Source organism: Mesoplodon bidens (assembly GCF_964165515.1).
Source record: "Mesoplodon bidens genome assembly, chromosome: 9".
Lineage (NCBI taxonomy): Eukaryota > Metazoa > Chordata > Mammalia > Artiodactyla > Ziphiidae > Mesoplodon > Mesoplodon bidens.
The window spans coordinates 36,751,032-36,769,579 of NC_138166.1; the positions used below are offsets into that span (position 1 = coordinate 36,751,032).

Consider the following 18,548-nt stretch of genomic DNA (forward strand, 5'->3'; position numbering starts at 1 on the left):
GCATGCTAAGTACTGAGATTCAAAACTGAAGAAGCTACTGCGCCTGTGCTTATGATGCCCACACAGTCTTGTAGATACCCTCACTGTTAGATGAGGTAAAAGAAATACGGTGACTGTCTTGCTTTTCCCTCAAAGTCCTTTCACCTTCAAGATCCCTGGTCTATATTATACTTCTGAGAACTTAATTATGCAGACAACAAACAGCACCTACTATTTAACAGCCACTTTCTAAATGCTTTTTATTTAATGTATTCAAGTACTCTAATTCCCTCAGCAATCCACTGAAGTAGGTGTCATATTCCAGTTTTTAAATCGAGGAAACTGAGGTAAAGAGCTGCACAGTAACTTGCCCACGGCCATACAGCTAGGAAGAAGCTGAGCCAGAAGGTAAACTTTGTCTAGCTCTAAAGCCTGCACACTTAACGTTATATCATGATCTACTGCTTTTATGTGTTACTGATCACCAACTGTTACATGCCTATAACTCATGTAATCACAACTGGGATCTAAGATCCTTGACTTTAGATATTATGCCTTATAAAACCTGGCAATTTCCCCAGGATGAAAAATGGCGATGGCACCCACCAAGAACTTAAATGTTTAATGATTTACACCCCCAAAATTGAGTATTCTTAAGTTTTAGCTGGCAGTAATAGTATATATCCATTACCGCATTTTTTTATCTTGCAGATGTCTTCCTTCTAGAAAATAGTATCCATTGATCATATGCATATTATTTTGTAGAATATCATGTTTTTCGAACAGTGGAATGAATTTAGTACTGTACAATAAGCTCATTAGTGCATGCCAGGTGACACAAAGATAATTTAGGGTATGACAGGTAAACACTCTTAGACAAATGTTAGTTGTCAGATGTAAAACAAAAAGACTCTTAAAAGAATATATACATACCAATCTTAAAAGAGTATATACATACCAATTATATGGATATTAAATGATCTTAAATACCATGTGGAGCAAGGTTATTACTTGTACTGAATTATTATCTTAGTAAATTAAAAGAAGGAATTAATTTGGTAATTACATATTAATAAAAGAGATTATTATTCTTTGGTCTAAGTCCAAACTATCTCTCTATCTGAAAATCATGTTGAGCTTCACTTACTATTTAATAAGAGAAATAAACTGCAATTAGTACTGTTATTTATAATTTCAACTGCTGTTATCTCAAAAATGAAGCTACAGATTTTAATAAGCACAGTATTAAGTAGCAATGGATAGAACATATTTAAATATATGAAAATAAACAACTAAAGCAAATAACAGATAATGAAACGATACAAAAAGTTATTTTATTGTTTTATTTTTATTCTTCATAAAAGAGTAACAAATTTAAGCTAATCAAGAAAATAAATATTTTAACCTTTCATTAAACATCTTGTAACATTTTCTTCATGTGCCTCCTTTGTTAAAACCAAAGGAAAAGATTTCGTTTCAAAAGTTTCAAGCCAAATGGTATACTGGACCTCTGGAAACATCCTCTGCATTTAAGTGGTAACTAGGTGATAACCGCACGTTGGAAATATAAAGTAAGATGCCATTATGGCAACTGTGTATAATGAAATATGCCATTTTCACATGTCTACAATGTGCTCAGCTGCTTCATAAGAGATAAGAGGTTATGGCCCTAAGCAAATTGTATAGTGTGTGATGCTTCCTACTATAGAGGAAGCATCACATACTATACAAATGGCATCCAACAGAATTAATGACAAGACCATTTATTTTAAATACCTAAATATTTCCACTCTTCAGAAAATTAAAAAGTTAACACTAGTTTTGCAACGGTATATTTTTATTCTGGATCCTTGACATAGGATATGTTTACAATTTATCTAAACATTCTAGGGGAAAAATAAAAATCATGGGCCCAGATATCACTGATGAACATAGATGCGAAAATCCTCAACAAAATACTAGCAAACAGAATCCAACAGCACATTAAAAGGGTCATACACTATGATCAAGTGGGATTTATCCCAGGAATGCAAGGATTCTTCAGTATATGCAAATCAATGAATGTGATAAACCATATTAACAAACTGAAGGATAAAAACCATATGATCATCTCAATAGATGCAAAAAAAGTTTTCAACAAAATTCAACACCCATTTATGATAAAAACTCTCCAGAAAGTAGGCATAGAAGGAATTTACCTCAATATAATAAAGGCCATATATGACAAAACCACAGCCAACATCGTTCTCAATGCTGAAAAGCCGAAGCCATTTCCACTAAGATCAGGAACAAGACAAGGTTGCCCACTCTCACCACTATTATTCAACATAGTTTTGGAAGTTTTAGCCACAGCAATCAGACAAGAAAAAGAAATAAAAGGAATCCCAATCGGAAAAGAAGAAGTAAAACTGTCACTGTTTGCAGATGACATGATACTATACACAGAGAATCCTAAAGACGCTACCACAAAACTACTAGAGCTAATCAATGAATTTGGTAAAATAGCAGGATACAAAATTAATGCACAGAAATCTCTTGCATTCCTATACACTAATGCTGAAAAATCTGAAAGAGAAATTAAGGAAACACTCCCATTTACCACTGCAACAAAAAGAATAAAATACCTAGGAATAAACCTACCTAAGGAGACAAAAGACCTGCATGCAGAAAACTATAAGATACTGATGAAAGAAATTAAAAATGATACAAACAGATGGAGATATATACCATGTGCTTGGATTGGAAGAATCAACACTGTGAAAATGACTATACTACCCAAAGCAATCTACAGATTCAATGCAATCCCTATCAAACTACCAATGGCATTTTTCACAGAACTAGAACAAAAAATTTCACAATTTGTATGGAAACACAAAAGACCCCAAATAGCCAAAGCTATCTTGAGAAAGAAAAATGGAGCTGGAGGAATCAGACGCCCAGACTTCAGACTATATTACAAAGCTACAGTCATCAAGAGAGTATGGTACTGGCACAAAAACAGAAATATAGATCAATGGAACAGGATAGCAAGCCCAGAAATAAACCCACGCACATATGGTCACCTTATTTTCGATAAAGGAGGCAAGAATATACAATAGAGAAAAGACAGCCTCTTTAATAAGTGGTGCTGGGAAAACTGGACATCTACATGTAAAAGAATGAAATTAGAACACTCCCTAACACCATGCACAAAAATAAACTCAAAATGGATTAAAGGCCTAACTGTAAGGCCAGACACTATAAAACTCTTAGAAGAAAACATAGGCAGAACACTCTATGACATAAATCACAGCAAGATCCTTTTTGACCCACCTGCTAGAGAATTGGAAATAAAAAACAAAAATAAACAAATGGGACCTAATGAAACTTAAAGCTTTTGCACAGCAAAGGAAACCATAAACAAGACAAAAAGACACCCCTCAGAATGGGAGAAAATACTTGCAAATGAAGCAACTGACAAAGGATTAATCTCCAAAATTTACAAGCAGCTCATGCAGCTCAATATCAAAAAAAACCAAACAACCCAATCCAAAAATGGGCAGAAGACCTAAACAGACATTTCTCCAAAGAATATATACAGAATGCCAACAAACACATGAAAGGATGCTCAACATCACTAATCATTAGAGAAATGCATATCAAAACTACAATGAGGTATCACCTCACACCAGTCAGAATGGCCATCATCAAAAAGCCTACAAACAATAAATGCTGTAGAGGGTGTGGAGAAAAGGGAACCCTCTTGCACTGTTGGTGGGAATGTAAATTGATACAGCCACTATGGAGAACAGTATGGAGGTTCCTTAGAAAAGAAAAAATAGAAATACTATATGACCCAGCAATCCCACTCCTGGGCATATACCCTGAGAAAACCATAATTCAAAAAGAGTCATGTACCAGAATGTTAATTGCAACACTATTTTCAATAGCCAGGACATGGAAGCAACCGAAGTGTCCATCAACAGATGAATGGATAAAGAACATGTGGCATATATATACCATGGAATATTACTCAGCCATAAAAAGAAACGAAATTGAGTTATTTCCAGTGAGATGGATGGACCTAGAGACTGTCATACAGAATGAAGTAAGTTAGAAAGAGAAAAACAAGTATCGTATGCCAACACATATATGAAATCTTAAAAGAAAAAAAATGGTTCTGAAGAACGCAGGGGCAGGACTGGAATAAAGACACAGATGTAGAGAATGGACTTGAGGACACGGGGAGGGGGAAGGGTAACCTGGGATGAAGTGAGAGTGGCATGGACATATATACACTACCAAATGTAAGATAGATAGCTAGTGGGAAGCAGCTGCATAGCACAGGGAGCTCAGCTCAGTGCTTTGTGACCATCTAGAGGGGTGGAATAGGGAGGGTAGGAGGGAGACGCATAGAGGAGGGGATATGGGGATATATGTATACATATAGCTGACTCACTTTGTTATACAGTGGAAACTAACACACCACTGTAAAGCAATTATACTCCAATAAAGATGTCAAAAAAATAATCACTGGCCCATAATTTAAAGCAGTTTAACAAGTGTTAAGCATGCCACATTTGTCTATTTTCACTTGAGATAAAGAACTTCTTTATTACTTGACTACATAAACTAAGATGCGTGCTTAATCACATTAAGCAGCAATTATTAGAATGCTTCGTGTGACCTGAATAAGGGGTCTTTACGTTTCAGCTAATATACATAAAAATCCTCAGCTAGAGGCAGGAGGAGGACGACTCATGGTTGAATATATTTAATTTTTTCTAACATAATGGAAGCAAAAGTTAATTTTCGGTATCAGGGATTTGAACACAATTACAAAATTATAATAAAATCTTATAAATTGTTAGGTTACACTTAAGCATTTACTGAATGAATGGAGTTACTGAAACTTACGGCTACTTTTTGTCACAATGGCAAATTAAGTTCTCCACTCAGTTCACTGGGAAGAATTGAAAATTATTATGTAATAGTAAGAGCGCAGATTATAGCACACATCTTTTCTGTTTTGTTTTATTTTATTTAACGAGTTTTTTTTTTACCATTTTTTAAATTGAAGTATAGTTAATTTACAGTGTTGAGTTAGTTTCAGGTGTACAGCAAAGTGATGCAGTTATACATATATATATATTCTTTATAGCACACATCTTCATTCTGTCTTTCTTTAATAAGATAAATACCTGAGAATTTTAACTGAGAATCGAGCATTGTATCAGATCCAAAAGAAAGAAAACTTGGAAAAGATTTAAAATACTTTTATAGACAAATCTACTAGAAACTCTCCAAGTTCTAGCGCATCTGTAGCAAGTTGATAAGTCACACATAGATGCTAAAAGAAAATATAGTTATAAGAACACATTGAAAAAAATAAACTTCAGGTTAAGAACAATTTCAAACTATTTAACAAATAAAATTATTTTAATGGAGCTATATTCCTCAAAACATATACGTAAATCCAATGTCTTAAATGAGAACCTTTAAAATAATCTAGGAGTTCTTGCTATTTAAAGAAATGCAACACAGAAAGTGATAACTAGACTTCTAATAAATATACTTCATAAAATCCCATTTTTTCATGTACAATACTAACATTATACCACTATTGTACTTCAGATGAAAGTGGTATGAAACGCTGGGTGAGTCCTAAATAAACTGGGGATAATTAAAAGGCTGTTAATTAATTCTCCATTTATAATTGTCCTAATGAAAACGAACTATATTTACTACAATTTACCTGCAGTAAGAATTCTCCTTCCTGCAAGTTCAGGCCTTCTCTGAATTTTGTTCTACAGTTGTCCTGGCCTCCATTTCTGTCAGCTGGGGTGGACTTTAATGCAACTATGAAAAAAAGGGAAAAACAATGATATAGTATACGTGGTTTTTAAAATAAGCAGTTTCAAAGAGCTATAATAAAAACCTCTGTACACCAAACACAGAGATAATTTGAAAAATTGGTATCTACTGGTACTACAGTAACTAAGTGAACAATCCTTTGCCAATGGGTAGTTTCCAGTCAGCTGACAGATTGTTGTTTTTTTTTGGTTTTTTTTTTTTTGGCTGCATTGGGTCTTCGTTGCTGCGCAGGCTTCCTCTATTTGCAGCGAGGGGGGCTACTCTTCGTTGGTGTGCGGGCTTCTCATTGTGGTGGTTTCTCTTGTTGCTGAGCACAGGATCTAAGCGCGGGCTTCAGCAGTTGTGGCTCGCAGGCTCAGTAGTTGTGGCGCACAGGCTTAGTTGCTCCGCTGCATATGGGATCTTCCCGGACCAGAGATGGAACCCATGTCCCCTGCGTTGGCAGGCAGATTCTTAACCACTGTGCCACCAGGGAAGTCCCTGACAGGTTCTTAAAGATAACTTTTGATGAGTTCACTATATGATTTTTGGCATATTACTTGAGGAGTTTCAAAGAATTGCCATGACATTGCTATAAACACTCCTCCAGTTCTTATCTATTTAGGAGAATAAGGTTCCTCACAACCTAACCTATAAAAATATTTTTAATATGTCTCTACATATTTATCTTAACAGCTGTGAACTACTGGGTGGTGAGAAGAATCAACCAAATGCCTTATTAAGAAATATATGTCCACTGAGGTTAGGATCCTCTTGTCTAGTTTTAAGGTAAAAAAACTGTTAGTAGTATTCTTAAGTTCACATTAAATTTATAGATCAATTCACGGAGAATTAATGTCTTTATGATGTTGAATCAATCTGAGAACATGTATGTTTTCCCATTTGTTCAAGTCTGTATTTTTTGTCCCACTAGAATGTTTTGAAGTTCTCCACAAAAAAGTAGTTTTATGTCTATTCCTAGGTATTACACCTTGTAATGTGGCTTCTCTTTCATTATCATCTTCTAGTTGCTTATGGATTGCATATGTGAACGGGAGTCTGACAGGATGGTGGGATGCTTACTATAGAGGGTAGCACGCTGTAATGCTGCATCTCCCCACCTTCCCATCTCTCTCCGCATTGTGTGTGTGTGCATGCATTTATAGTCTGGGAGGCAGCACAGCTGAACAGAAATAATAATTGCTACCATTTATTTATTTAGCATTTTTCCAAGCACTCTCAAATGTTTTCTCAGTTAAAACATGTGGATGGACATTGGTACCTGACAGAGCTGAGTTCAAATCTCAGCTCTGCCTTTTCCTAAATGTGTGAGCTTTCTGAGCCTGTCTCCTAATATGTAAAGTAGTAATTGAAAAAGCAAACAAACAAACAAAAACACCCTGCAGGGCCGTTGTGAAGAATAATTAGAATATATGTGAAGTTCCTGACATAGAGCAGCTCAATATTAGTTGGTAGCTTTAATTATTAGCAGTATTTCCCAAAGCTCATAGATTGCCCTGTTATAAAGTTTAAACTTTTAGACACTATTACACCACCTTTCTATTTTTCTGATCTTTTTTTAACCTGTGATATTTAAAATAAGAGAAACCATTAAGCCAAACCAACTGTGACGTTCCTTTTAAGATTTCTTATTTCATTAGATTTTTAAGCGCTAAGGATAATCTGGCTCAGTGATAAGCTGGAGATATATTAGTAACCAGATTTTTCTCTCAGTTTGAACAAAGCATCACATATAAAACATTTTCATGTGTGAAGCATATTTTCTGTTAAACCATCAGTGCATGTGTCACACTGGACTCTTATGCCAAGTCCTTGCCTTTGCAGAACTTGAAGCATATCTCTTTGAAACAAGAAGCCAAAAACCTGGCCTCTGAATATAACAATTCCAAAAGGCCACAGAACAGATTTCCTTAGGCCAAAATATAGTTTGAGGTAAATTAACTGATCTAACAGTTAACCAAGACCAAAGGAAAGGCTTAATCTTTTCTCGTTGAAAGGTAAAGGACAGAGAGGGCTTTCCTCCCTTTCTATCCTGTAAGCTTTGTTGTTCCTTGCTTTCCAGTGGCCACAGTTGCTTGAACACATTAAAACCTCACAATGTAAGCATTAACTACACTCTCCTACTTTTCCAAAAGCTCCAGTACGAGGCACAATTTAAGAGTTATACCAAATATCAGTAAGATTTGCTATTAGAAAGAAAACAACAAAACCCAAACCCTGACATTATGAAGGAAGCAAAGTCATCCTAAAAATGGATAGATATTAATTGTGTCAAATTTACAATGTCTAAATTTTCTTATTAGGAATCTTTTAAAATTAACTTTTTAATCAGTGGAATGATGTCAGTTTCCACTAGAGTTACTGGACCACTGAGAAGCTGAATAAGAAATGAAAGAGGCCATTCATCTCAGTAACTTACAATTTGTTTCTGGTCTTGTATTGGGGATATTAGCCAATGTAATTAGACATTAGACAGACTCTGCCTTTAAGTAGGGCCTATAAGCTATGGAAATGAAGAACTAGAAAAGAATGTCAAAAATATTAGTAAAGAATGTCAAAAATATTAAGTACCAGGATGGAATTTAATTAAAGTATTAGAGGAACTTGAAAAAGAATGAATTCTTTCTAAACAACAATGCTTACAATTCTAAATGTTAGAAGGACAATATTTAATACGTATGTATAACTACTGCTTAAGTAGGAAAAGTGGTAAGTGCATTTGGGGGAAGCATCACTGGAGGGTTCTTCCAAAAACAAGCAAACAAGTATTTCTGTTGCTCTCTTGTTTAAGGCTAATAATTAATCAGTTAAGAATTTAAGTAAATATTGTGCAAAGATGAGTCGAGGAAGGGTGCACTCCCTTCCCATTCTCATCTAAAAAATACTAATATGACTTTTTAGAAAACTTATTTTATGTCCTAGCCACCTGACCCAAACTATGTAATTTTTGCCTTTCCATGAAGTTTGTCCTCTATTTCTTGATCTCATACCTACCACCTCTCCCTTCTTAAAGTTACTGGAAGATGTATTAATTAATACTACTCACTTTCACATGTACATTTCTTGCCCTGATCAGAAAGCAATAGAAGAGTAAGAAGATGATGTGGGGATATGCCTTCCTACCATCTGAGTGGCCTTAAATAATTTCCTTCATAATAATATGTGATACTTAGAGCCCACACTGTATGCCAGGCAGTCTCCATGTATTACGTCTTATTTGTTTAATCTTCATAAGAGTTCTATGGGACTGGCCTTACTGTCCTTTCAGTAGATTAGGAAACTGAGACTTAAGGAGGTTAGGAAACTTTCCCAAGGTTCTAGCTTTAAGTGGTAGAGCCTAGATAAGAACCCAGGTAGCGGGCTTCCCTGGTGGCGCAGTGGTTGAGAGTCCGCCTGCCGATGCAGGGGACACGGGTTCGTGCCCCGATCCGGGAAGATCCCACATGCCGCGGAGCGCCTGGGTCCATGAGCCATGGCCGCTGGGCCTGCGCGTCTGGAGCCTGTACTCCGCAACGGGAGAGGCCACAACAGTGAGAGGCCCGCGTACCGCAAAAAAAAAAAAAAAAAAAAAAAAAGGAAACCCTTCCCCTGAAACCAACTAAAAAAAAAAAAAAAAAAAAAAAAAAGAACCCAGGTAGCCTAATCCTAAGTGCATGAGCTATTATTAACCACCTACCAGACTTCTCTCCCATGCTAACCACCTTTGACCATTAGTTTCCTCATCTTTAAATTAGGTCAGTGATACCTCTGGAGACAAGTTCTTGTGAGAGCTAAAATAACATGTAGAGTACCTGGGTTAATGCCTGAATCTATAACTGACAGTCAAGGATGGAGAAAATGGGCTATATGCTGAGTTCACCCACCCTCAAACCATTATGGAAGCTTACACTAAAAGTTGCAAACTAGGGATAATTGTTTTCTCATCTCTAAACAGGGAGCATTAATGAGTGTCTAACAGGACTGCTATGGTGACTGTGCAACATAAATTTGAAGGTACTTCAAACTTGTAAATTGTTATAAAAATTATATGCATCATCAGATGCAGAAGACACTTTAATCATTACACCCCTGGAATTAAATACATGGCAGTTCATAGAAACAAAATATAATATCTGAAAATAAGTCATAAGCCAGTTCTGCTACTCGGGAAACACTGGCCGTACTGAAGAGACATTTGTTAAAATCCTCCCCATATGTGCAGGAACGGCACACCTTCCAAAGTGTAAGGCTCTGACTTTCAGCATTCAGCAGAATATTAAGATAATAAACCATCAAAATATTTCAACTATTTGCTCTTTGAGAGATCAATGATGCAATTAAACAAGAATTTAATTGATAATGGAATTTAGAGTGTAAATATATCACAGCATTATCAGATTGTAATATTATCCATATAATTAGTACCAACTGATTCAAGTCTTTTTCCCATATTCAAGTGTTATTCCCACATGCATTTAATCATATCCATGTTTCCTAATATGGCACTTTCCTTCCTTATACATCTAAGCTCAGATTTCCCATTTCTCCCTACAAGCCAAATATTTCCTCTTCAAAAAACATGCTCTGAATTTTTCAAGAGAGAAATTCACGGGGAACAAATATTGGCATGTGGTAAACTATACTTTGTATTTTGTTACTGTAGTTGGCATTTAAACTGAAAGATGACATGGTACATGTTTTGCCAGGAAAAAGCATAAGCCTTTTTAATCTCTAATTGTTGATATAAATTCAATTTATTTTACAATAATGTTTATCATCCCCCTTTATTACTTCTGGTAGGAAAAGTTAAATTCCATTCCCACATTCACATAAGCATAAAAGAGAGCAGAGCTATCGTCTATTATGAAATTCAACCAACTACATCTCTAAGTTAGAAAGTAGTATTTCTTGAATACAAGGAAAAATCCCCAGTCTAGTATGGATGAGTATTTACAAATAATTTCCAATCATATATAAGTGTACCTAAAAAGAGTTCCTTCTAGATCCTTTGAGGTAATAGATAGATATTTCACTTCAGTAACATCAAGTTTGTTTGTTTGTTTGTTTGGTAAATGAAGCATTGTCCTTTTGAGGGAAAGAAGGAAGAAACTGAAAATCTTTTTTAAAAACTATGTTATATTCTAAGTTTTCAGGAGACAAAGATAAGGTGTACACAGTTCAGTGCTTTCTGATGATATTCACAGATTTTTTTCTGCCTAGAAGTTTCTACTCACCAAGGCAGAATAAAAGTAAATTCAGGTTTTAAAAAGGCACATGTTAGTTTATATCTTTATGAATGAATGTAAGTTGCATAACTGGCGGTTACTGTCTTTTTAGCAAATCTAAAGAAACACATCATTCTAAAGCTGCAAAAATCCTTAAAAGTTAGATCTATTCTCACTCTCGATTAAGTGGAAACTAACTTCCAAAGATGTTACTCAACATTTTTCCAGTTTTACATTTAGTTACATGCAATTCTACTGTAACGATATGTTAGGTCTCTGAATTAATGAAACCAACTAGAGCAATTAATTTACCTTTTCAGTGGGGAATGAGTTGCATTCAGCTTTCCACATAAACAAGAGTGGAATTAAAACTGCATTCTAAGTAGGAAAATTTAATCAGCCAGAGCAGTGATTCTCAAACTTTCATAGACATTAGAATCATCTGGAAGGCTACTGAAACACATTGCTGGACCCCACCCTCTAGAATTTCTGACTCAGTAGGTCTAGGATGGGGCCCCACAGTCTGCATTACTGACAAGTTCCCAAGTGATGCTGAGGGGCAGGTATCACATTTTGAGAACTAGTGACTTAGAAAATCAGGATTTAGGAAATAACTCACAAATGTTCTGGATCTCATTCCTTCGTACTTTCTAAAATTATCTTTCCTCTGCTTAAAGAGTTCATTATTAATATGTCTTCAGGAGGTAATTCTAATCCCAATTTTATAAAGATAAAAGTAGAACCACATAATTTACTACTGAAACACAGGGCAATAACAAAAAATTCTGTATGTACAGTTGACCTGTGAAAAACATGGGGTTTGAATTGGGCAGGTCCACTTACATGTGGGTTTTTTCCAGTAAATAATACAGCACTACATGATCGTGATTGGTTGAAACCATGGATGCAGAACTTTGGAGATGGAGGAACCATGGATATGGAAAGCCGACTGTAAAGTTATACGCCAATTTTCGACTAACCCTTGTGTTGTTCAAGGGTCAACTGTATACAATTTAAATTTTATAACTGTGGTTCACAAAGATCTTACTTTTTAGGATAAACCCACTATAGACTTAAAACATCAGGCAGGCAAGCATTCTTACTGTCCATGCTGAGAAGATGAAGACTCTGTGGAACAGTGATGACAAAGGTCTAATCTAAAGCCACAGGGTTAGTAACCGAACTACCCCCATGTCCCCTGCCTGCTGGTGCTCCCCTTACATGACAGTCTCCCTCTACTGGGCCAGGACAAAGAGAGGGAAGCTGCCTCTGTAACACAGAGACTAGACACTTGAAACTAGACACTATCAAAAATGCAGGAGGCAACAGAATATTCTGTATAACTGACCATAAAGGCACTCCCACATCATGTGGGCAAATTTAAGGCTAGAAGAATTCGATACAGACAATTCTAGGTTCATTAAGTTGATCCAATTTGACTGTCTCTTCTCTCAACCTCCCACTGCTGACACCTGAATGGCTTTATGTCTTCTATGGACAACGAAGAATCAGAAATTACCTCCTCTAGTATTATTATTTTTCTGTAGACTTTAATTTCACTTTAGCTTACACTTTCATGTGCAATTTTCTCTTTGCCCCTTTAAGAACTTGAAACACCAAATGAAGTCATCTTTGAGCAAACTCATTACCACCATAGCACAGTATCATATTCCACACACAGAGATGTGCTTTCCTCTATCTCTGGCCATCCTTAAAGCATTTCATCTTTGGTATTTTCCCTCTTATTCTATATGCTTTCCCCAGGAATATTTTATTCACTTTCATAGTTTAAAATACTATTCCAATGACATTATGATGACTCCAAAATCTAAATCTCCAGCTACAAACAAATAAATGAATTTGAACTACTGATTAAAAATGACTGATCAAAAAGTCAAAAAGCTATAAGAGCAGGATTAAAAAATAACACAAATATAATTACTAAATAAAAATGATTAGTGGTAATATAAATGTGTTTTATTACAGACCCTCAAGTGATTAATTTTACATTACATGTGAAAATAGTTTCTAAAACACTATAACATGGCAAATGTATATTTCCATTAACCAGATCAGCAAAGACTCAAAAAAGTCAAACAATTTAACTACAAACATTTAAAATCTGTCCTGGGGAAAAAAAAAAAGAGAAAATTGCTGAAAGTTGGCTGGCTTTAATATTCCCCCAATGGTAATCTCTGTTTAAAAAAGAAAGCTAAGCCCATAAATTTATGACCAACTGGAACTGTTCATGGCCAAGCAATTAAGGATCAAGGATCCTAGAGTCATATAACACTAGGAAATGATCAAAGAGAAAACCTATTAAAGCAGTAAATTTAAAAGAGACAAGAAGCAAAACATATAATAAAGGATATAATGAGTGTAGGTTGTTTGAAACTCTGTTATAATATTTGTCACTTTTTAAAAAAAATACTTGTCAAAGCAAAGGAAAACACTCAGAGATAAAAGTATCCTATGTAAAATATCATAAAATTATTTTTTCACTTATTCATAGAATTTGACTCTTCTGCTGTAAGTTAGGATATCTGAGGAAAAGAGATTAAATTCCTGATCCAAAGAGGCCATATTATTAACTATAAAAGGCAGGATTTGAATACCACGATACCCTGACTCAATAAGAATGTCCTACCATTCTTTTCATCCATCCATGTTTCAATCTGCATGGATTTGATTATATTAAGTCCATAAATTAAAATTTAAAAGAATCTCTAAATCTTACAGTTTTAGTTACGGAAGGTATCATGAATGTTAGAGTTTCATGTTTTCAAATGTAAATTCTGGAAAAAAACACATAGCTAAATTACCGTCTAAAATAGATAACATCATGGGTTAATGAAACAACACTATTTGATGATTTCAAATGTGCTGATCTTTTAGGCATACAAACCTACTTTGGACATTTCTAGAATTCAGAAATCACAATTGCTGCGATACTGCAAGTTTTGTAAATTACTTGACACACAGTAATTAAAAAAAAAAAAAAAGCAGATAAAGTTAGTACCCAAACCCTGTGAGTGTAAAAAAAAAGCGCACATACAAACACCTTAAACTTTATAAAACATCAACCCTTAAAAAGGCTTTTTATTTAATTCATTTTTACTGCTTGTTCAAGCTCATTCTTCATATATATACATGCATATATATTTGTTTTTCAAGATAATGTTCTGAAATCCAGAGAAACACATAAGCTGAAGATGAATAAACACAATAGCTCTTTTTTGAAAACCTAATGAACTGGAAATGAACTGTTAAAGTATCTACAAAAGGAAGACCAAGAAAAGAGCACATATAATTTTTAATGTAAAATAAAGTCAAAAAAGATCCATGGTAAACAATGAGGTTGAATAAATTTTAGATCATCACATAAAGTAAGTTAACTCTCACCATCCTCTCCTCTCACAGCATTTTTAGACTTGGTGAATTTAAAATACTCCAATATGTAGAATATTTACACTTAATACATGCTTAAAATAATCACCATTTTATAATGATTCATGACTCACTGCCCCTACACTGCCTAGTTTTAAAAATAACCAGAAAACTATTCCCTATGACAGTTGCAAATGCAGAACTTTGGAATTAGAAACTCAGATCCTCAAGCTCACCTCTGTCAGGCTTAACGCAGCCTACACAAAAATCACCTTTTTTTGTTTATAAGTTTTCCTTTCCACAAATTAAATTTGTACATCTCAAATATAGAGATGTCATAAAGAGTAACTCATGACTGAGATTAATGAAGGATGCAAAAGATTTCACAGTTAATGACTATATTTTAATGGTATAATAAATACATGAGTATTTTACAGAATTAACAAATACTACATGCCCTTGACATTTACTATTGTCTCAAAGAAAGAAAACTTTTCTGCCTTTTTTTACCTCATTAGGTATTTGTGTCTCAACAAAGAACGTGGATTAGTCATTCTCATCAATTTTGGGGATTGCTGTCGAAAAGTAGAATAATTTAAACAATCCTTACATGATGATGAATATTTTTAAAACTGATAATGAAATCTAATTCAAAAATTTTACATGTTGAAATTACTCTTGCTAGGAATAAAACATTACCATACTGATTCAGACTGGTTAACAAGCACAATGTCCACTGTCTGACCCTGGCATTAAGAGACACAATATAGGAGGAAACAACCCTTTCCTTTCACATCAACCAATTTCAAAGACTGGGTTATGTATAACCACCCAAATCTACGTGTCTCTTAATAAACTATGACTGATCAGTCATTAAGTAATTTAAACTTATTAAATATTTTCCATCTCAAAGGTAACATGATATGTGAGTCTAAAACTCATTTTATGACTGGGGTCTTCTTTTTATTCTCTACTTTTCTTTTTAAATTAGAAAGGGATAGTTTAATTTTAACAATTTGAAATTTGATGAAAAAGCGTGAACGTGATGTTAAAGATTTTAGGCTTTCAGTCTATATTTCCAAAACCTAAGTCTGCACTGACTTGCCAGGTCATAGCTCCACTTCGTCATTTTCTGTCTTCAGGCTCCCCTCAACTTTGATTTAATCTATCAAGATGCAAAATTTGCACTTTACTATGTTTAATTACCAACATGAGAAAACAGCAATTTTGAATTTTTAAAATTTGTTTCCTAAAAATACAAAAGACACTACAGAAGTACTTCAAAGATACATAATTTACAAAAGTCTTTAAACAGTTAAAATAAGCAGGGAAGAATAGAAGGTAACACAGAAGAACAATGTTACTGAGGAAACTGAAGAGAACTTAAAACACCTTCTACAATTTCAATTAATCTGTTATTAATATAGCATTGTTATTCATCCTTAAACATGTTTAAATGTGTCCACTGTGCAGAAATTAAAAATAAAGTATCACCTTATTCTGGAATTTTTAATCTATCAAATTTACAAAGGGAGTGATTTTCTTCCTTTAAATCCAGAGACCTATTTTTCCATCCTATCTATACTGACAAAACTGAAAAACACACCAAGATTGCCAGACGACTGGGAAGTATTAATACAACAGGAACACGCAGCAAAGAAGAAAAAGACCGTAGGCCCAGGAACAAGATAATGAACACAAAGTGAAGGCAAAGGAGCAAAGAGGATGGCACAAGGACGTAAGGGGCAGTACTGAAAGCACCAAGAAAGGGCACAGTGATACAGGTAGTTCAAAGAAGATTGAATCCTTAAATACTTCTACACGTTTCACTGTATGATCCAGCCAATCAATTAATTAAAAGCCATGTAAAAAATTTCTTACTGCTGATTCCTTAAAACAAACATTCCTTGCATTTGTACATTTAGAAATACAGAAGAATATAATTGATAGAACCAATAATTATAATTGGCTATTAACAGAAAGCTTATTTGGAAATAGCAAAATATTAACATCAAAAACTAAGCCCTAGAGCCATATTTCTAAGTATATAATTTAGAATTTCCACATTGTTTTTCAGATATGTTAATACAATTAAGTTAATAAATAATTATTGAGTGCTCACTCTGGGTCAGGCATTGTCCTAAGTGTTTAAGGTGTAACAGTAAACATATTGATAATATTCTCAAGGACCTTCCATTCTAGTGAGAAAAATAGGCAATAAATGGCATATTTAAGTGCACCAAAAAAAGCATATTATGAAAATGAAAATTTTATAATCATTGCTTCATCATCTGTAAAATAAAGAGTGTACAAACTGAAAAACAATTCTCTGAGCTTTACTGTCTAGAATACATATAGTTCAAGAGTTTTCAAGGATTAAACGTTCAAAGGTTCCCACTGTTCCTCAGTTGAAACCAAAACTAAGAACTAATGAAACTTCTAATCCTTTTCCCTCCCTTGAAAATGCTCCCTAAATGTTGCATTATAAATACTTAATGTGCACATTTTTAAAGGATTTCACATACAGTATTTGTCACAGTTTCTGAGATACTCGACCTTGAGCTATTAGGGGGCAGAAGCCTTTTTTCCCCTCTTTTTCTTCATGAATTCAGCACAGTGCACACTATTTAGAATACAGCACAATCTCGAATTACAAAATGTATTAAAAATGATTTCAGTTTAATTATGTCAAAGAAATACTTCCTAACGTTACCACAATGACTGAGTCTTGTTCAAGTACTTCAAAGTTATATTTTAGAATGTTTTGATTAATTAGAAATGGATAAAGATTAATGTTGTACTTGAAACTTAAGTGCTGCTTTTCAGACAGTCTTAGAAGTATAGTAGTCATGGCTCCAAAGTTTAAGAAGATCCCATCCAAGCTGGATTATTTAAACTCACAATAAATAGATGTATTTTCTTGGAAAAATATCTATTGTTACAGTAAAACTTGAGTTTCCTTTCTAACAAGATTGTATGATTACTCGTTTATATTGTTCTTTCCGCAGGAATTCACACACCCCCTGTTTGCATCCTGTTATTCACTTAGAGCTTCCCTTCACTTCGCTCTACTCTTTCCCTAATAGTGGGAGAGTGGTTTTAACCGCAGACAAAAATCCTAATCACTGTCCGCCTGCTCCAAGTCTCTTCATTTGCATTTAGTACTTGTTCAGGTCATAAGAATTACTTGCAAATTTTATTCTCTGTGTTTTTTTCAAAATATTGCATTGCCTTCCTAGAGAACTGATGGTCTGGGGAAGACTTTGGGATTTTTCACACATTATTTCCCTCATCTTCCATCAAACTCTGTTCCTGTACTGAACAACCCTACAAAACTGCTTAGAATACACACTACCCTGAAATCACACTTATAGTCTTTCTAAAACTTTGTACATTTGGATTTGTCTTTCTAAAGGCAAAGAAAAAAATTTTTTTTAATAATTCAGGACATAATCAAAACCAGGTTAAATCACTGCCTCAGACTTATCTAGAATGCTTATAAAAATACAGATTCCTGGGTTCTACATAAACCTACAAAGAATCAGCATAAAAAGAACATGTGCTAGAATGTGCATTTTAACAGGCTTTCGAGGTTATGCTGATGCATACTAAAGTATAAAACCCAGTAATTCAAAGTACCTAAAATTAAAGATAATACGACCCAACAATCCCAACAAATCCCAACAAACTGGGCATATACCCTGAGAAAACCGTAATTCAAAGAGTCACGTACCACAATGTTCATTGCAGCACTATTTACAATAGCCGGGACATGGAAGCAACCTAAGTGTCCATCAACAGATGAATGGATAAAGAAGATGTGGCACATATATACAATGGAATATTACTCAGCCATAAAAGAAACGAAATTGAGTTATTTGCAGTGAGGTGGATGGACCTAGAGACTGTCATATAGAGTGAAGTAAGTCAGAAAGAGAAAAACAAATACCCTATGCTAACACATATATATGGAATCTAAAAAAAAAAAAGAAAGGTTCTGAAGAACCTAGGGGCAGGACAGGAATAGAGATGCAGACATAGAGAACAGACTTGAGGACATGGGGATGGGGAAGGGTAAGCTGTGATGAAGTGAGAGAGTGGCATTGACAGATATACACTAGCAAA

General features: G+C 34.6%; 1 protein-coding gene across 1 annotated transcript in view; it reads right to left on the reverse strand.

Moving 5' to 3' along the window:
- AHR (aryl hydrocarbon receptor) overlaps positions 1 to 18,548 on the reverse strand; it is a 46,544-nt gene that overhangs the window by 13,341 nt on the left and 14,655 nt on the right. The window contains exon 3 of the mRNA XM_081244644.1: positions 5,714 to 5,817. Coding sequence (XP_081100770.1) covers positions 5,714 to 5,817 — 104 coding nt within the window. The remainder of the gene's footprint in view (positions 1 to 5,713; positions 5,818 to 18,548) is intronic.